The sequence below is a fragment of the Sebastes umbrosus genome, chromosome 12 (genome assembly GCF_015220745.1).
Source record: "Sebastes umbrosus isolate fSebUmb1 chromosome 12, fSebUmb1.pri, whole genome shotgun sequence".
Taxonomy (NCBI): domain Eukaryota; kingdom Metazoa; phylum Chordata; class Actinopteri; order Perciformes; family Sebastidae; genus Sebastes; species Sebastes umbrosus.
The window spans coordinates 3612554-3632051 of record NC_051280.1 but is presented as its reverse complement, the minus strand read 5'-3'; the positions used below and the strand labels follow the sequence as shown (position 1 = coordinate 3632051).

The 19498-nt window shown below is 42.9% G+C and overlaps 1 protein-coding gene across 1 annotated transcript; it reads right to left on the bottom strand.

Moving 5' to 3' along the window:
• Nucleotides 1-945: 945 nt before the first annotated feature.
• LOC119498690 (Krueppel-like factor 6) lies at nt 946-10125 on the bottom strand. The gene is made up of 4 exons (XM_037787732.1): nt 9754-10125; nt 6512-7076; nt 5189-5312; nt 946-3943 (listed from the first exon to the last, which is right to left on the bottom strand). Exons 1-4 carry the CDS (start codon nt 9853-9855, stop codon nt 3892-3894), a joined length of 843 nt encoding a protein of 280 aa, XP_037643660.1. The 5' UTR covers nt 9856-10125; the 3' UTR covers nt 946-3891.
• Between the last annotated feature and the right edge of the window lie 9373 nt (nt 10126-19498).

Sequence of the window (19498 nt, the reverse complement as noted above, 5' to 3'; positions counted from 1 at the left end):
AAGGTTCAGAGTAAAACCAGGAAACTGGTGAACTGGGATGGACAGTTTGGTGTTTGTTTAAAACTGGTATGATCTGACTGCTTGTGTTTCTGACCCCACTGGTTTCTCTTTAGCGATGCTCCCATCTTGGCAAATAAAGAATAAGTCTAGTGATACTTTGTATTTTTCTTATTGTCAACAAATCTCATGAAAAGACCAAAACCAACTTTGAATTGCTCCTACTTACGAGTATTGTGTGTGTATCCAAAGCCTAATATACCGTATTCCTCTCTGAAATAGAGCTCCATTATTGTTCAAAAACTATTAAAAAGCCACTGGCACACTGTTGCACTGGGTGACATGTTCCTTCATGACCATGAACATGCTGGAGTTTATTTTGAGTCAGTCCCACATACAACATCCTGCCACATATACTCACTAGAGCAACAAATATGGATTAATCCGCCTCTGAATATAGTCCCCAACAAATGCATTTATTCCTGTTTGAGTAACAAACCTGGTGTCCAGCTTTTTTTCTGAAATTACTGAGCCTTTTCAAAACTGTTTTTAAAGATTTACATTTTTAGTAGAAATCAATGGGCTTGGGGCTGAGAGCCACAGACAGCGTTAAAGAAGTTGGAAAGTATTGAGAGATGGACTACCACATTGTTGGATTTGATCTTTTTTAAGAGCTTTGAGAAGAAAAATATGAAATAACACCAGGCAATGCTATTATTATTGATAGCATAGATGCATGACCATACTGTAAGTACGTGGCCCTGGTTGTAGTCGCTGAATCCCTGCCAGTATGGTGCAGTTCTGTAGCTGACCCTGACCTTTGACCTCTATGGGGAATGGGGTAACAGAGCTAATTTCTCCTTTGGGAATACTACTGAATATCCCATAAACAGAGACTTCCTGGTCGTCATGGGAGAGCTGCAGGACAAAGAAAACAAAAAACACATGTAGATCCAATAAATTCTTTTTATCGATTTTCCAATAAAAAATACATTCATACAGAAACTATTTTACAAAACAATTTCAAATGAAAAAATCTTGTTATGCCATAAAACAAACAAAAATAGAGCCTCATATTTTTATCTCCATGTTTATCCAATAAAGATTCTCTATAGCTAAAGATAGGGCGTCTTCGCAGGTCTTTGAAAAGTTGAGAGAAAGAAATCACATGGCAAATAATAATAATTAAAAAAAAAGTAATACTTAGCGGGCAACAGAATGCAAAATTATGACAATTCAAGTGTCCAGAACAATTCACGTCTGAAAAGTTTTTTTTTTCTTTTGTTTTGTTGTTTTTTTTGGAAAGATGATAGGCCACAGGTGTATACGCAATCGATGTCTTTTTAAACGTACATTTGCTCTACCTTCCTCAAATCAAATCAAAAACAAAGATGTTACAGAAGCAAATGAAGGAGAATGGAGTGTGTCTATTTTACAATAATTCTTCAGCCTCTTGTCTTTATTGGTTCATCTTTAGAAACAACACTCTGCACTTGTTTTTGGTCCCACACCCTTTCAAAATAGAAGCTTCCTTACAAAATTCTCTTAGTTTACAATGTACATATCTTTGCATTTTTGACATTTCTCAGTGTATGGACTTTCTTTCATGTTGACCAGGTTCACCTGTACAGCTCAAACAAGTTTTATGACCACTTAAACCAGCCATACCCTTAAAGCAGATAAGTTCCTTTTCAACACTTCCATATGTCTTACTTTTCAACAAAACAGAAAAAAAACATTGTGGCTCTAAAATGTTTTCTAGAAATAGGGAAAATTGTGATGGAGTTTATCCAATTGTGAAACTGAGGGCATTTCAATAAACTCGAAAGATCAGAGAATTCTATCAACCCACAGAGGAGTGTGTTGAAGTCATGTACAGTAACTAAAGTTAAAACATGCATATAGTGAAGTTGGTACAGACATAGATCTGGTCCTGGTCTCATCTCAGTTCACCTGCAGACACAGACAGAAACCTCTAGACCTGCAGCGCAGCTCGGCTGAACCGGTTAGACTGGTTTTTGGTACCCTTTCGTCTGATCACAGGGTTGTTTAAACCAGGGCTGAGTAAAGATACTGACTCACCTTGAGGGCGAGACTTACCAAAACATACAACTTCAATACAGACTCATGATTGAGAATGTTGTCATCACTCTTAAGGACACATCCTTTACCTTAAAGACTGGTAAGCTTCTGACACATCAACAGATATAAATGGCCCCAGCGTCAATGTTTTATTTGCAGTAAATCCTAATTTGTCACAACCTTGGCTGCTGAGCACGCCACATTATATGAGAACATATTTCCAAGACACTGTACCTTTGACAGCAAGTTAGAGTCCATCTGAAGTGCATCCACGCCGCTTTATACTACATAGTAGTAAACCTTTTAAAAGATGAGTTGCTTTTTCAAGTGCTCCAAGATTCTGTCTCAGACTGGGGTCATTTTTGAGGATTTAGTTTTGATGATATGTTCAACAAAGAATGCACAGATATGTAAAAATGGCAGTCATTATGAAGCTGATATTTTTTTTCATTATTATTCCGGAGTTTAGAGGAGTCTGTCGCGAGACAAAAGGGCAAAGGTGCGACTGTATGGATCAGAGCCTTTATAAAGCAATTCAATAACGCACTAGTGCATTCGCAACCCCCGTTTGGTGTGTGTGTGTGTGTGTGAAAGAGAGAGAGAGATCTATTTAACAGGACAAGGCCACTTACATAAGGCATCAGTAAGGTCAACAGTGCATTTACAGGTAGAACAAAAGAGAAGAGCGAAAGTGAAGAAAATGAAACAAAAATCCCATGATCAAGACAGTTGCCAAGCAATAGTGGTATCCCCAACTTATCAAGAAGATAAAAAAAACAAAATGACTGCCTTATGTGTTTTGTACAATACTATGATATTGAGTAATATGAAGGTAGCTGCTCTCGAATGGAATTTTGTTGTCCTATAAGCAAACAGGTGAGCAACACATCCCCAGATCCCATGCAACTTCTGTTATAATGGCAATAACTGTTTGTGTACAACCGTTGTTTTTTTTCATTTTTTTTTTAAGATACAGAGCTTACACAATGGACAACAAAATGAGCTTTATAGCGTGTATGTTTTGAGACAGGCTACGTAATACATTGCACATTTAATAGCTGCACTAAACAAAACAACCTCCCCGAATGTGTTCGAATAGGGAGCTGTAGTTCCACCTCCGGGCAGAAAGGGGGCGATCGCTCTCACAAATCGGCTCCGTAAAACAAGCCCCGAATCCCCTCCACAGCCAATAGACTCAAACAGCACAGACAGAACCCTTTTTTTTGTTGCTTGCATTCATTCTCAGTGAGACCACAAATATCCCCCCGAAAAAACCTCCCCTCTCATAACATCACCCCCCTTCACGTCATTCACTCGCAACTCCACAATGCAAGCTCCATCCGCTCCGTAAAGCCAGCACAGGCATCCAGTCACAGGCACTCACAGTCCCCCATGCGTACAGGCAAACACACTGTCATTGGAGGAATGGCACCCCCGCAGGAGTCCCATAATCCTCCAGGAAAAAAGCATTGAATACCATACAGAAGAGTCTTTTCCCGTCTACTCCAGCCCAGATTTTTCCCGTTTTTTTTACTTTTTTTTTTTTTCAAAGTCTCTCTCCCCAAACCCCTCCCACCCCCCCCACCCCACTCCTCCGTAAAAGCCTTTCAAGAGCAATCTCCACAGCGAGGTGTTGGAGGCACTAAGTATGGTGCAAATAATAGCCTGCGTTGCTTCATCTTTTTTCCACTGACTGGAACGCGGCGGTGTCCCTGTTAACGCTGCCAGGACACACCGGCCTCGCTGATCCCCCCACAGGTCAGGACAATCAAACCAGAATCATCCATCAGAGATCTCGACACGGAGGCCATCTTAGATGTGCCTCTTCATGTGCAGCGCCAGGTGGTCGGAACGGGAGAAACACCTGAGGAGGGGAAACAGAGAGAAGATTTAGCTGTTGGATTCAAGAACTGAAGTGTTTTCGTATAACTACATTGTTTTCTTATATCCGGGTGGACACGCTAATTTACGGTTCAATGCTATGTGACGCATGTTGAAGTCAATATATATTAAATAAAATCAACAGGGATGTGGACAATTATTATAATTTTCTTAATTTACAGAACAAGCAGTTAATATGCTCTCCTCAAAGCCACCAGACTCCAGACAGACAGCAAACAGCAATTTTACCTCGCTGAGCATCGTAAAACACACTCGACAGAAACAAAGTAAAACTCGTAATTGGTTAGTCTTTCTACTGTTCAAACAACCAAGCAAGTTTAAAAGAGCGACTGAGTAAATAACAGAAGTAACATTTTCAATGTTTGCTAGCCCTGCTTCCGGTGCAGGCCGGTGATGTCAAAATTTACACACCAGAACAAAAATAGAAAGGCCGGTGAAACGGCACGGCGTACACGCAATGGGAAAGGAGTCTATCACCTGTTTTAAGTGGGTTTTCCCATGTTTAAAAAAAACAAAAACGGATTTGCACTAATTTTGGTGGGAAAAGGGTATAAGATATCAGAAATTTCTATGAGGCTGACCTGGACTGTTTGTCCTACTCTTTGGTCAGTACGATATGACATAAACATGGCATTAGGTTCATGCACAAAGCCCAATGCTTCGCTCTCATCCGGTTTCCTGTTACAGCCTTTATAGGTTTGTCTAATGCCTAACACTATCGGTCATTACAAGAACCACCTGCATGACGATAAAGCTCCAATTTCTCATTGAAGTTTCACTCCCTGCGCTTCTTCTGGAGTCCACACATCAATGATCCCCATTCGACCCTTTGTACTCAACTCTCTTTTCATCCAACCCCTTGACCTCGACCCCAGTCCTTCAGTCCATCCTTGACCCTCATTCAACCCCTTCCACCTAACTTGTCATTTTGATAAACCAATTTGCATACACAAGAGTTGGTCTTTGTTAGTAAATGAGTGCTTAGCACCAAAGGTAAAGAGAGGGGGGATTACAGCTTCACTGTGATGGTTGGAAGTTAATACTCTGCACATCTCTGAAGGAGGCATGAAATCAAGCACTTTGCTCAAGAGACATTATTTTTGCCACCAAAATAAAACCTCTGGATTGTATTTTTGCACTTGTTGAAGGTCACCCAGGTTACGTGTCAACTATCATAAAGGTGTTACTGACTTTCCGGCGCTCTCACCTGTCGCAGTGACTGCATTTGAATGGCTTTGCTCCAGTGTGCTTCCTGAAGTGTCTGGTGAGTTCATCGCTTCGTGCAAAGCGCCACTCGCAGCCCTCCCATGAACACCTGTAGGGCTTCTCCCCTGCAAACATCAGCAAAAAAAAAACATTTATCAGGAAATGCATTCTTTGTAAAATGTTTGTTTAAATCTTAGAAAGACACTGCCATGTTTGTCCTTCACAAAAACCTGCAGAAACCTGTTTGTTGAGAGTTCACCCTCCAATAGGTTTATAGACATGATAGTGTTTTGTCAAATAACCTTCTTAACCACTGAAGATCATCTCTGTTTCTCTTTGATTATTTGCCCTCTGACAAATACCATAATTGTAGTGATTTTGAGCTATCAATCAAAACGTCAGAATATCTGACAGTTTGAAATTCAATAAGTAGCCAATATTTACAGTTCTGACTTATCCGAGGGGTTTTATTTACAATGCTGATTTCAGAGAGCCTATACAAGTTGGCGCTAAGCAGATTGAGCTGACTACTGTAAATTGAAGAGAAAAACAACCTCGTGGCTTGTGGGTCTTGAGAGCTGAGGTATGCAGCTTTAAGGAGCTGCTCGAGTAGACGGCTTATGTAATGGGGGGGCGAGCTGCAGGAAAAAATAGAGCCAGTTCTTAATGGTCCTGAATGCCATTAACCATGTGGCTAACATGGTCAGTGAAGGATGCTAGGAATGTGACTTCTTCCACTAATGGGCGGCACAGCTGTAAACCGCCTGGCAGAGGTCAAAGGTGACTGGGGGAAACTGCTCACATTTGAACCCTGGACAAAACACTGCAAATGTCAGATTCCCATAATTTTTTTTTTTTTACTGTGAATGCTAACGGGTGAGGTTCTGAGTGTTTTCCCATGGTGAAATCTGAGAACTGTTGATTTGTTTTCAGGATCCACATCCTCTGGGAGCTGCTCGGCCACAAAAGAACATCCCTCCCCTCCCGTCCTTTCGTCTCCCTTCCCCCCTGCATGAAGTCACGTTCCTCTGTGTGAATTAGGTCACAGTTGAGGGCATTCCTCCTGACAAACTATTCAAAGTATGCGAGAGCGTTTTCAGCACTTGGAGCAAGGAATCAACACCAAAGGTTGTTTCACTCGCACCTTCCGGAGGTTTCCCCTCTTCAGATGGGGATTAAGTTTTTAAGAGTAAGAGATTAAGAGTTGATTAAAAGGTTTCAAACCCTGATGTCATAACCTGTCGGGTCAGTATCCCCCTCCTCGCCCCCCCCCAGGATATTTACATGGCAGCGTTAAAAACACCTCACTATCAAGCATCTTTACCTGTGTGCGTGCGCTGGTGTGCTTTAAGGTGCGAGCTCTTGGTGTACACCTTCCTGCATCCGTTGAAGTGACACCTGTGCACCCGCCTCCTGCCGTCAGGTGACACCTCCCCGCTGGTCACCCCCGACCTCTCCCCAGTCCTTATTTTCCCAGGTGAGTGCAGCACAGTCTGTATCCCACTCCACACCTGGCCGACAGAGCCCTCCTTGCCCAGCTCAGGTGAGGACGGCGGCGTGCTGATGATGGCGGAGCCCAGGTCTTCGCCGCCATCTCCCATAATGTCAGTCAAAGGGCTGGAGGAGAAGTCGAGAGTCGGGGAGAGCTCCTCGGAGCTGTCCGAGGCCTCGCTGCTGGCGTCGGAGTTGAAGCCGCCGGCGTCGAGGTGCCGGCTGTCCTGATTGTCTTCCTCCTCCTTGATGTGGGGGATCTTTGGGTCCGACTCCTTCGACTTGTCCCCGCAGGCGAGCATCAGCTTGCTCCACAGGTCCTCCTGGCTCTCAAATTTGAGGTCCGTGGCCGAGACGTAGGGCTCGCTCTGGAGGTACCGCTCCAGCTCAAGGCATGTCTGTGTGGGGGGAAGACGAGATAGCAGTGAGTTCACGGTTGCACAGAGCCCGAGGCCCATAACACAACGCTTCTCTTCAACAGGAAAGTCCCTAAAACACCAAAAATAGCTGATTTATTTTCACGGGGAAACACAAACTCTGGTGTTCTTCTCTACACGGTTTATTCTTAGCAGCAGCAGCAGCAGGAGGGGGAAATGCTGTGACACCGTAACACCACTGGCCCTGCTTCCTTCCTGCCTGCAGGAACGAGGCAAGACACAATGTCCTATGCAGAGGATAGTCAAGTACGTTCCAAGGGTGCCCTCTGAGGCCATATCAGGGAAGATTACAAGCACCACATTTCCTTCTGAGAGCATGCAAGAACAAGGTGCTCTTACCCGCGAACACTTGTATGGTTGTGGGTGTGCGTGCGCGCGGGTGCGTTGGAGGTCGGTCATGAAATTTACATATGCTACAGAGCCCCCCCATTGGGTTAGGGAAGTGCTTGTAGATCTTTTAAATCGATCAATTATTCAACATAATGTGGATTTAATAATGCATTTGGAGGCATCGCTAGAAATAACATAGCACACCAGGGACCGAGAGGAGGGAGGTCTGGTTCACGGGGGTCCATAAAAAGCCTGGCATGAATACTGCAAGAGCCGCTGTGGATTGTGGGCTTGTTTTCTGTGAAAAGGAAGTGAGAGAGCACTTCCTCAACCCACTGCAGTCGGCGAGAACAGGCCAGAAACAAGGGCCACTAACAGGCCTGTGCAGTCTCCTAATGAAGCAGATCACAATTTACAGCCAGATTGCATTATAATACAACTGAGCAGACCAGTGGTACTCCCCAGCTTGAGGACACACGATAGCTACATCTAAAGGGTTGCAAGATGATTAACAAGTAAGAAGAACAAACATTTTCCTACACAATATTGTACTTCATACTATACTTTTCTTATTTAACCTTATTTTAAAGTGAAATACCAGAGAGTTTGTGCTCTCCTGGCCTCTAAAATATTAAAATGTGACTCTCTGAGAGGTAGTGCTGCGACCTCTTAGTCGATTCGGACTAATTGGTCGTTTTGGTCTTAGTTGACTAAGATTTCTTTAGTAGATTGATATGCTTTTTTTCATGCTGAATGACTTAATACCAAGAAACTCATGAGCACATCTCTGGTAAACACAAGATTTGAATTTGTGCTTTTGTGTGATTTTGTGGAGACACTCATGAAATCAACTAATCTATTAGTTGACAAAATCCTAAGAGTGTTAGTCGACTAAGAATTTCTTTGGTGGAGGACAGCCCTAGTGATAGGAGGAATATCCCTCTTTGGCTGCTCTCAGCTCAGAGCCACATGCAAACATTGAGCAGCTACATCACCGAATTATCTTTCTTTTAAAAAGTGTGCAGACTCAGAAGTAACCTTGATGCATTTTATAGAAAGGTTTCATTAAAATAACGAGAAGGAGAAGCATCAACAGTATTATTCATATAGCAATATCATAATGGATTAAAAGCGTCCATAAATCATGTTAGGGTGTCAATAAATCAGGTTTTTACCCAGATTGTAAAGGTCACTACAACTTATCACAAGCACACTTTATGTCTAAAACGGGAATATTATGGGAACATCGTTGGTAATGAGAGAGAGAGAGAGAGAGAGAGAGAGAGAGAGAGTGAGAGAGAGAGAGAGCGTGCGTTCAAGGCAAATGCTTGTCGTCAGCAGTGTTGGATGAATCCCAGACGAGCTTTAAATGCCTGGGAGGGCGACTTGGCCCGGAGCCCGAAGAGATGTGATAGACGGAGAGATGGAAGAAGACTGAAGCGTGTTGCCAATTCATTTCATTTCATTTCCCAACCCGAACAAGAAGACACTCTCGCCCTCCCCTCGTTTCCAGTAGAAAACTCCACTGTTCTGTCTGTCTGTCATCCAGGGGCCGCTTTGGCGAGCCAAATTGGAATAGAAATCAGTCTCTCTCTCTCTCTTTCTCTCTCTGTCAGTCTGTCACTCTCTCATCTGTGTGTGTGTGTGTGTGTGTGTGTGTGTGTGTGTGTGTGACAGAGCGCAAGAGCGAGAGAGAGAGAGACAGAGAGAGAGAGAGAGAGAGAGAGAGAGAGAGGAATGAGAGGAGGAGGATACGCGTAAAGACGCACGGCTCGCTACTTCGTCGCTGAATCTGCAACACGGCGTGTTTTTATTCTATCACACGCCGATGTGCGTCTACAACCTGCACACATGAGCCGACAATATCTGCAGCAATATTTTCAACAGTCACCAGAAACACATCTCTAAGAATGCAAAAACGTGATGTCACTTCCAAATGTTTCATAGGAATATTATAGTCATGTTTAAAGAAATCAAAAAATAACCACATAAAGTAGAACAGGTACCTAAAAGTCTCTATGTTGTGCCACAGGCGCACCATAAAGAGCATGTGGACATTTCATAGGAATGTCAAAGAGATGTGTCATTAAGGGAACTTGCATCACTTCCCCTAAAACAAAACACGCAAAGCGACTTTTAACATTAACTGTTGTACTAAATCAAAAGTGGAGAGCTGCACGTAAACAACTTTTGACATCACGCACGCAGCTGTCAATGGAAGCAAGTTCTCCTGAAATTACGCACATTCTGGAAGATCCGTCATTAAAGCTGCGTGTTTGGAGTTTTAGAGTGGGAATGAGTCGTTTACCTGCTGCCAGTACTCTTCCAGAGATGGTAAAGCTGAAAAGTATCCGGTGTCGTGCACAATCTGGAGCTCCTGGAAGATGCTGCACATAGGGATGACATCCATTTCACTCCTAGGATGCAGCCACAAGTAGAAGCGAATTCAAGCTTTGCAGAAAAAAACCCGAAGCTTGTTGTGTTCAGAGAGAGAGAGAGAGCGAGAGAGAGCGAGAGAGAGAATCTTGGGCTCTATACGCTATATTGTATGATGAAGTCTGCAGTCGTGCGCTTCCACTGGAGCTGTTTGAGCGTGTGACGCACCGAGAGCGCACAACACTGAACACTGAACTCTCCAAAAGTCCGTCAGCGCACTGGAAACTTCCCCCCCGATTCAAAATCACACACAAACCCACCCCCATGTCATTACATTACGTTACGGCACGTCTGCCAATGGCCAATCACCACCCGCCTACCAGACCAGACCCGGCCAATCACCAGCCGCCTACCAGACCACCCCGAGCCAATGAGGAGCCAGAGCAGACTCATCCTGTCTGGTGTGGTTGGTGCGCGCTCCGGAGCGTCTCCGGCTCCCATTGGGCTAGATCCGAGCTATTTTTAGAGCGGTATATAACCCGGAGTCCTCTCGTACCAAAACGAGGAAGTCGACTTTTCTACTGAATCAAGTGTGTACGCCTCAGCTTCTCCGGAGCAGCGGCGCGGCAGCCGCGAAGGAAGCGCTGGCTGCTGGCGGCTGCTGGCGGCTGCTGGCGGCTCCAAATAGACGCACTTCTCTTGTTCTTATTTCATCACACATACACTCACGGACGTCTCTTCTCTTGTGACGACTCTAATGCAAAGAGGAAATTCTGCAAAGAGAGATTCACATTGGTTCAGTATTTCTCCCTGTCTCTGTCTGCAGAGCGCAAAGCAGCCAGTAGTAATATTCGGAATGTGTCTGCAAACTCAGGGGGATCGTCAAAAAGATCTGATCAATTTCTGTAGTCTATGAAATCAGACAGACTTCTCTTCTTTTCATGGCCGTCCAGAGATCCATGAGGATTATTATGAGTCTCCCTGTGACAGTGGAGACAGTTTAATAAGCTATTCAATTATATTTGGAGTTGCCATAAAGATGATTATTCACAAAAATGCTGTGCGGGTTATTATTGTATAGTGGCAGCAGCTTGAGGCACATCACGAGGGACAGGTTTGCTTCTGCTGGAGATAATGTGCACATGCGTGTGCGCGCGTGTGTGTGTGTTTTAATCTCAATCACCTGTGGCTCTCTCTCTCACTCTCTCTCTCTCTCTTTCTACAAAAGAGCTTATACTTCTCTTGCACCAAAGTGTGTTTGCTATTCTCAATTATGAGAAAAACCACATCACCGGTTTACTCGTTTCCTCTAGAAGCAGGAAAGAAGAAGAGGTATATGAAAGCGCGGGCCACCCCATGGTGCACGGTGAAAGTTTCTAATATATAATATCCCAATATATGTATCCCACAGTTCTGGAATGACATGTTATAAATAGCACTCTTGCAGAAATGTATTTGCTTTTTTCCCCCTCCTTTGAATATAGATAATCATCAGTGGCCCAATCACATCACCCCTGATCAAAGAAGCATACATATTAATTAGAGGTAATAGGCCTTTACATGTTGATATATGGATAGATTTATGTCCTCGATATGTGCTCTGCCTCAGGCTTTATCACGTTGTTCGCATAAAAAACTTCATTTATAAAATGTCATGTCATAAAACCTCAATAGTTCATTATTCCAGGGCTCTAAAATACAGAATGAGGCTTTTATTTTGTTAAGTGAGGAGTTAAATTGCCTACTTCCCTTCAGTTAATATGACAAACAACACTTTAATTAGTTTGAATTTGTGCTCTCTGTCAGTGGCCACTTTTTCAGCATGTTATTTAATCTCCATCAGTGAAATCACTGTGACTAATGCTGAGCTAACGCCTATAACATACAGTACATGTGAGTAAAACGACATATATCCAGTTGCATAAGATGTGGGATAAAGTTGAAATTGAGCGGAACAACAGCGGCATTGACGAGTTAAAGGCAGGCGATGTGACAAACAACATATTTGGAACAGAGCACCATTGTTTGACCCATCGGCCCGGTCGAGCGCCTCCACAACGGCGTCTCTTTTGTTGAGATCTCAGCTGTGGGCACATTTGCAGCACTCAGCAGCATCACATTTTGTCATGAGTCTATGGGGTTCGGGGACAGACAGCACATGGACAGGTCTCTGTTGTGACACAGATGATAAGTAATAGAAGGGAAGAGTCATGCTTCCCTAAAGCATCGGTGATTCATTGTTGACCTTATAAGCAGTGTAGAGGACAATAGAGTATTTATATCAATGCACACACTGTAACTTCAGTATTTAATACTTCTTTTTTATATGCAATATGCAGTTAGTAAAATGCAACAGGTTTTTGGGGACTGATCAGGGCATTAACTTAACTCTTAAAGCTGCTACAAGAAATGTTTTACTTGGTGTTGATTTTTGGCGGCTGTGGACAGAAGCAGTAGTGTTTCCAAGCACCAGACTCCCTTTAGAAAACATATCATTTTACTGCAACAGGGTCTATCAGTCTGCCCCGCTCAGTCCTGGTTCTGGTTCTCCCGTGCCTCCCTTCCTTCCAACAGGTCCAGCAATACGGCCTGGGCCTCCAGCTCCGTGGTGTCGGTGTTGGGTCCAATGCAGCGGGGACCGGCGAAGCGGTGAGGCGAAGCTCTGCTCCTGGCCGGAGAAGGTGCCACTACTGCCAGGTGTGGAGCTCTCTACCTCCCACCGGAGCTCCGACTGCAGGTAGAAGGCTACAGCGAAGCCGGGTCTGGTTCTGTCAGCGCCGGGCTGGTCGCTGCTGGAGGCCCTGATAGAGTCTGAGCTGAAGGGGTATCTGGTGAAACTGCATGATTTTGCCTGATGCGCGGAATCTGACCTGGTGACACCAATGACAAGCATTAAAGGGACTGTTTGTAAGAATCAGAAATTGCTTGTTAACAGCGACACCTGTGGCCGTTAAGTCAACGAAAGTCAGCGTCCTGTTGCTCGCGCTTGTGCTCGCTCTACATAGACATGAACAAGCATCGCTCAAAACAGTGAGGCGACACACGTCTGCTAAAAGCACAATATCACTCTATATTTCAGCTGCTTGGCAGTAATGTTAGCTGACCAGATGAAGGTCTCTCCATGAATCAATGCTGATCCTAGTGTTGGCGCTTCCTGCCTCAGCCTCCCGACCGCGGCCGGAGGGAACAGGTGAGACACCGGAGTTTTGGTCGGAGACGATAACGTTTCTCTCTGCGGAGCCCCGTCACTTCACAAGACACGGGAAACCTCTGTTGGTCTGGAGGAGCTGCAGCAGTTATTTCTGCACAAACGTCCACTGTACATTCACTAGATATTCTCAGAGCTAAACTAACTCTTCTGCAGTGTGTAGTGTGCGCGTGCACGTGAGAGTGGAACAAAAGAGCGAGAACGAGCGCGGTGTGTGAGTGAAGGCAAGCAGGCAGAGGAGCAGAGTACAGCAGAGACTCCGGTCCTGGAGACCAAAGCTACGATCTCCCCCGCGTCCCCCGACCGCGGCCAACACTGTTTAACAGACGGGCTTCACTAGATAGAACTTTGTGGTTTTGGTGCTTCCGTGTAGTTTGTGTTGGAGTCTGAGTCTGAACAGCGTAGCCACACGCAAGCGCGCATGGGACACCGACCCGCAATGATTTATACGTTTAAGAAGTTACAAACAGTCCCTTTAAGTCATGATATATATGCTATAACATTTACTCTTGACTCCCATTCATTGTTACTACAGCAGAGTTTCTGATTCAAAACTCCCGTCTATGTTTCTGCACCACTGTCACCTCAAGAATGCAGCAAACTCACCAGCTAATATTTCTAAAGTGACACTTTTGTTCTGTCATCACTAAAAACTCCTTTGTGCTCGGTCAAACTCTGTATTTAGTGCCATCAAATCAAATTCCTGCACACTTCTTGTTCATGGTAGTAGAAATCCTTCTGACTGATGCAAAGATAGCATGAGTCATATGACTGTATAGAATCAGTGCAGTTGCCATGAAGCAATGACTGGTGGCAATGCATGTGGGATGCTGGTCTGTGACAGGAGGAATCCATAGCAACAACACAATAAGCATAAACAGAAAACAGATGAGAACGCTGCTCTGTTCTGGTCAGGCCTTGTTTGTTTATTTGTATATGTCTCATGCGCTGTATTGTACACTGTATAAGTGATGGCTTTGTCTACTTGATAATGTGTGTTTGTGATTAAATGCTTTTTTGCCTATAGTTAAAAAAAGGATATTGGTGCAGAAACATTCATTTAACAACATAAAAGAATAACACATACATAACAAGGGGACAGAACACAATAAGTTATCATATATTACTAAACATTTATATGCTTATACTTTTATTTATTAAGGTATCCTGTAGATATACATTTAATTAGATGATGCACCATATCTTTGCACAGCATCCAGAACTTAAGTATTTATACCACAGCTGAAAACGACATAAATAGCCAGCACAAGACACAGATAGGCCTCACAGTCAGAGTCCTTTTGTAAAAGTGTAACCACAAAAAAATATCAGGGATCAAGCAGAGAAAACAAACCTTTGCTGTTTGTCATCCAACACACACAGTTTAAAATCCTGCATTTGGAGACCATGCCAAAAAATGGTCACTCACATTTAATTAGCTGTCCTAAAATTCTTTGTACAGCAGATAATGGCCACTTCTTAATTTGCAAACAGTGTCTGGTGCCTGATTAGAAATCCACTGTTGCAATTAGGCTAAAAAAGTTTTGTTGTCGCCATTTGGAAAGAATAGTCAGAAAGCATAATAACGAGTTAGAAGCTGTGCATGTTGTTGTGTCTATACGCTTTTGATTGATCGTCTCGTAAATGTGTCCCGTTTTGTACCATTTGGATGCAAGAGAGAGTTGATTTTGCTAACATATTCAGCGTGTGGCACCCCAACTGCCTGTCACTTGGATCTAATCAGAATGCAAAGATATTCAGAGTGAAGAAAAGTACAGTATGTAAAAGACTAGAGCGGACACAATGAGCAACGGTCTGTGGAGTGACTCTGCTGCACAAAAACAAGCAGAGTTAATGTAATTGGTTCATTACATCACATGTCTTAGTGATCTTGGGTTTTGATGCACTGCAGATGAATCAGAATCATAAGACCTTGGCCATTAAAGGGAATGGATTCCTGCAGAGTTTAGAGGAGCAAACATATGAAGGGAATGCTGCTTTAATTCCTGAGGAAGCTGAATGAGACACGTTCTTCAGCACCTGCCCTCTTTTGAACAAGGTTTTCAATTCCCAACAGTCCAACAGTACGAGGCAGTTATTCTGGACGAACTGAGGGAACGTGAAGCTCAGAGCCGAACACGAGTAAGCAGACTCAATCCACTTTCCCTGGATGAGTAATAACTATAAGGGGAATCTGCAAAGATCTGAAGTGATGTTTGAATGTTTGCTTGAAAAAAAAAGCTTTGGTGCCCATGACAAAAGCAATATTCAAAGCATAACCAAATAAAGAGAAGAGTTTACCCACATTTGTTTAAAAGGGGTTTGGTTAAATTAGGCATCATAAAATAGTGATAATTTCTACTCGCTTTACAGCGTATAACTTGAGCCCACATATGTAGTTGCTGTAGCTGTGCTGTAGGCTACACCATAGTTGATGTGTTGCCAGATTTGACTGAGCCACAAACGTGCCCAACCGTCATAAAAATAAGCCATTTCGTTATTGTGGATATTTTTGTTTTTCATCCGACATCTGTTGTAAATAGACCTAAATGTCATTTGGTCTGTCATCGTCTGTCAGTCACTGTGCGCTGAGCCTGTTGAACTCAGTGGAGGGGCAGATTCTTTGGAAAACATAAACAAAAAAGTAGCCCAAAACCATTAATAACCAACCATTTAGTATTCCAACACTGCATGTGAAGACCACAAGAGCTGTGATTGGTCTGTTGGACTGCTTGTGTTTTCTCCTACAAGTTTCCAGTGTGATAGTTGATAGTGAAGACAACATGGCAAGTGGGAGAAGGGCTCAGCAATATGTTCCTCTGCTCGCCATGATTGTCGCTCTCTAGCACAAACACAAAAGATATAAAAACAATTACTTTGGCTATTAGCGATTGCACAGTAACTAAACTCCAATTGTTGCACAATCAGAAAGGAAGAAAAACGTATTTTGAGACATGAAAAGCATAGCCTGATAATGTACAACACTAACCTGGTCTCACCAAATATGCGTATGAATAGTATGCCAATTTCTTGAGTCATTTTGCATGTCATCGCTATGCATTTTTTAAAATAATTTTTGCGTGTTATTTAACGTCTGCTGCAATAGACGCTCAGATCAAGTGCTCTGGAAGTAAGGTGATGAATTATAAAGAGCGAGAAAGTCCACGTAGGGAGGAGATCGGCGTAGATGGGTGAGTCCACGCCGAACAAAAAAGAGGACTTTCACCCAGGAGACCGGTGTTGGTGACTTATTTGCGTACGTAACTTAATTAACATAACAAAAGTCCACATTTGAAGCCAAGCCATGATCATTTCCTAAAAATAACCAAGTAGTTTTGTTTGAATTCTCAACATTAACCACGTGTTTAAACCTTTGACCATACTAGACGAGTTGGGAATGAAAACGGCACGCAAAAAGCTTAAAATGTGTTACATGACACGCAAAACGTCCTTAAAAGTGGCGTGCTATTGATACGCCTTCACATGAGATCATGTTGACAACACATCTTTGTAGTGTTGTGCTATAAACCAATTTTGCCGTCATATATGGTGGGTCCGCTGTACACCATATGATGCACAACTTTTGTACCAGATCAATATGGTCATCTTCCAATTCACTCTTTCCTTCTGAAGTTTCTCCTCTAAGACAAATGTTCTATAGAGTATGGTCTAGACCTGCTCTATATGATAAGCGTCTTGAGATAATTTCTGTTATGACTTGATGCTATGATGAATTGAGTTGATTTGAACTGATCTGATCAACTGAATCAGCCAGTCCATGTACAGAAACACTATTCTGGGAGAGCCTTGAGGAGTTACCCAGAATTCCACGTGCGAGACATGTACACAAAGAAAGGTCAATTCCCACATCTATCAACTATACATTAGATGAGTCATGACTCTGCTTCCTCCCGTCTGAGGAACACGTCATCTGTTCCTCTCAGGATGGGGGCCCAGGTTCAGATGAGCTGACTACAGTATGTTAACCGTTTGCTGGAACGTTGGCATGCTGGGTTGGAGCGTCCCAGGGGAGCACTAAAGCAGAGATCCAGCAGAGCGAGAAAGGAAATGAGAGCTGTACAGCGAGACAGGTAAATGTGAGTGCCTATACAGTATGTATGGCTCGGCATGTTTGGAAAGCTTTTAGGTGACGTAACATGCAGTGTTTGTAAATGTGTCGCCCATGACATCATTTCTGAGAAGCGACAAGCGAGACCCTCAAACACTTCACCAACCATCAGGAGTCCCAGAGTTGAATACAAATTGGTGCTGTTGATGTTGATCTGAATGACGGCGCTTTACACTCCTGAGCTGCTACAAGCTTGGGAAGAACAGAAGTGGTGTAGCAAATGTATTGATGTGCTAATTACTGTGTGATGTCATCTGGCAACCTCTTATGACTTTTTGAGCAGCCAATGGCCACTTGAAACAAAAGGCTGAGCCACATGTGCCCTCCGGCAGCCGTAATGAATTGGTGGGCAGCAGCAAAAATGTGCTCTGCAGTCCTAAAACATGGACGTCTCAGTGGCACAGAACAGACATGGCTGAACTTTCTTTGACTTTGTGGTGATATTAGACATTTTATGATGATTAATATAACATTAAAATCAACATCAAAATAAGTGAACATAGAGGAAGTTCAAACAGGAGGGACTTACAGGACAATGCAGATTAATTTCACTTTCAAGTATCCTGTATAATTTAGCACAACCCCCATATTTAATGGTACTTGATATAATGGAATGACTTTACGTGTTAATCCAGATGAAAAACGCACCAAAGTCCACAAGTTGAGGCGTTCAACTGTGACTGACTGATTTCACTAGAATTTAACAAGCAATACTTTGATTGGCAAAACATGTTGCTGCAACACGACACGGCAACGCACCCCAAAACTCCCATTAGGTACTTGATTATACTGTATTGTATATGTGGTATGGCTGTCAAAGTTAACATGTCAACGCAAATTCATTTTAACGCAACTAATTTCTTTAAAGCATTAACACAATCAATCTTTTAGAGGTTGTAGCGGGCTCAGTGTTAAAGCTATAGAGTGAAGATACTGGTATCATATGAAACTAGAAAAACCTAATGAACCCATCGGTACCAACCATGTCATACTAGCTTGTCGTGAAGGAGGCTAAATAACGCTCCAAACTTACACTAAATTTTGGTGAGGAAAAACTAGCATGGACATTTTCAAAGGGGTCCCTTGACCTCTGACCTCCAGATGTTTGAATGTAAATGGGTTCTATGGGTACCCACGAGTCTCCCCTTTACAGACATGCCCACTTTATGATAATCACATGCAGTTTTGTTCAAGTCATAGTCAAGTCAGCACACTGACACACTGACAGCTGTTGTTGCCTGTTGGGCTGCAGTTTGCCATGTTATGATTTGAGCATATTGTTTTATGCTAAATGCAGTATCTGTGAGGGTTTCTGGACAATATTTGTCATTGTTTTGTGTTGTTAATCTATTTCCAATAATAAATATATATACATTCATTTGCATAAAGCAAGTATATTTACCCACTCCCATATTGATAAGAGTATTAAATGCTTGACAAATCTCCCTTTAACGTACATTTTGAACAGATAAAAAAATTGCAATTAATTTGCAATTAATCCGGATTAACTATGGACAATCATGCGACTAATTGCGATTAAATATTTTAATCAATTGACAGCCCTAATATAACTAAAACTTTAGCATCAAATACTCCAGTGTTTTACTCCCATGTTGCCATAATAGAAGATCTTTTTATACAGCTGCTCTTCCTGTAGTGCTCTAGTACAAGTGTACATGCAATCATGCATGCATTTACTGTAAAAGGATGTGTTTTCCTGAGCACAAAACTATGCACGGATGCACTTATTCCAATCTCCTCTACTTGTGATCAGATTTACTGGAATGATTGACGGTGGCCCGAGTGAACGACGCTTAGGAGGGTCACAGCTGACTGTGAGTCATCTCCGTCTCATGACCAGCTGCTCCGTGGAAACAGAGGCCTCTACTTTAACTTGACCGATAAACCATGAAGCGAGTTAATCTGCTGAATTTCTCTGGTTTGGTCCACGGGGAAAAACCCTCTCTACACTGAATACTGAAGTCCTGTTGAAGATATGACAGAGCAGCAGGGTGACCAAAGGGTAACAGAGAACAGTAAAGAGGGTCACAAGTTTGATCCCTGAGCCAATGTGACTGTCAAGTACAGAGCTTTTAAGTGCTTGGTTTCATTTGACTGGACATAATCTTCCTATTATTTGATATGCTTTTAGTTTATGTTTTTAATTGTGGTCGTGTTTTTTTAATATATGTACCTCTACAGAAGTAAGGTGAAATTGAACAATTCACCATCTTGGAATAAGACAGTGAACCATCCATTCCACACGATTGCATCAGCTAAATGTGTGAGATGTAAAAAAATGTAAAAGATAAAGCATTGATTTCAGTTTAGGGGCGCACA

Bases quoted from the DNA above. Each gene is read 5' to 3' on its own strand.
- LOC119498690 (XM_037787732.1), bottom strand. From the start codon at position 9,855: ATGGATGTCATCCCTATGTGCAGCATCTTCCAGGAGCTCCAGATTGTG. The intron at 5,313-6,511 runs GTAAAGATGCTT...TGATGTTTGCAG, and splicing joins ACACCAGCGCACGCACACAG to GGGAGAAGCCCTACAGGTGT. The intron at 3,944-5,188 runs GTGAGAGCGCCG...TCCCCTCCTCAG, and splicing joins AAATGCAGTCACTGCGACAG to GTGTTTCTCCCGTTCCGACC.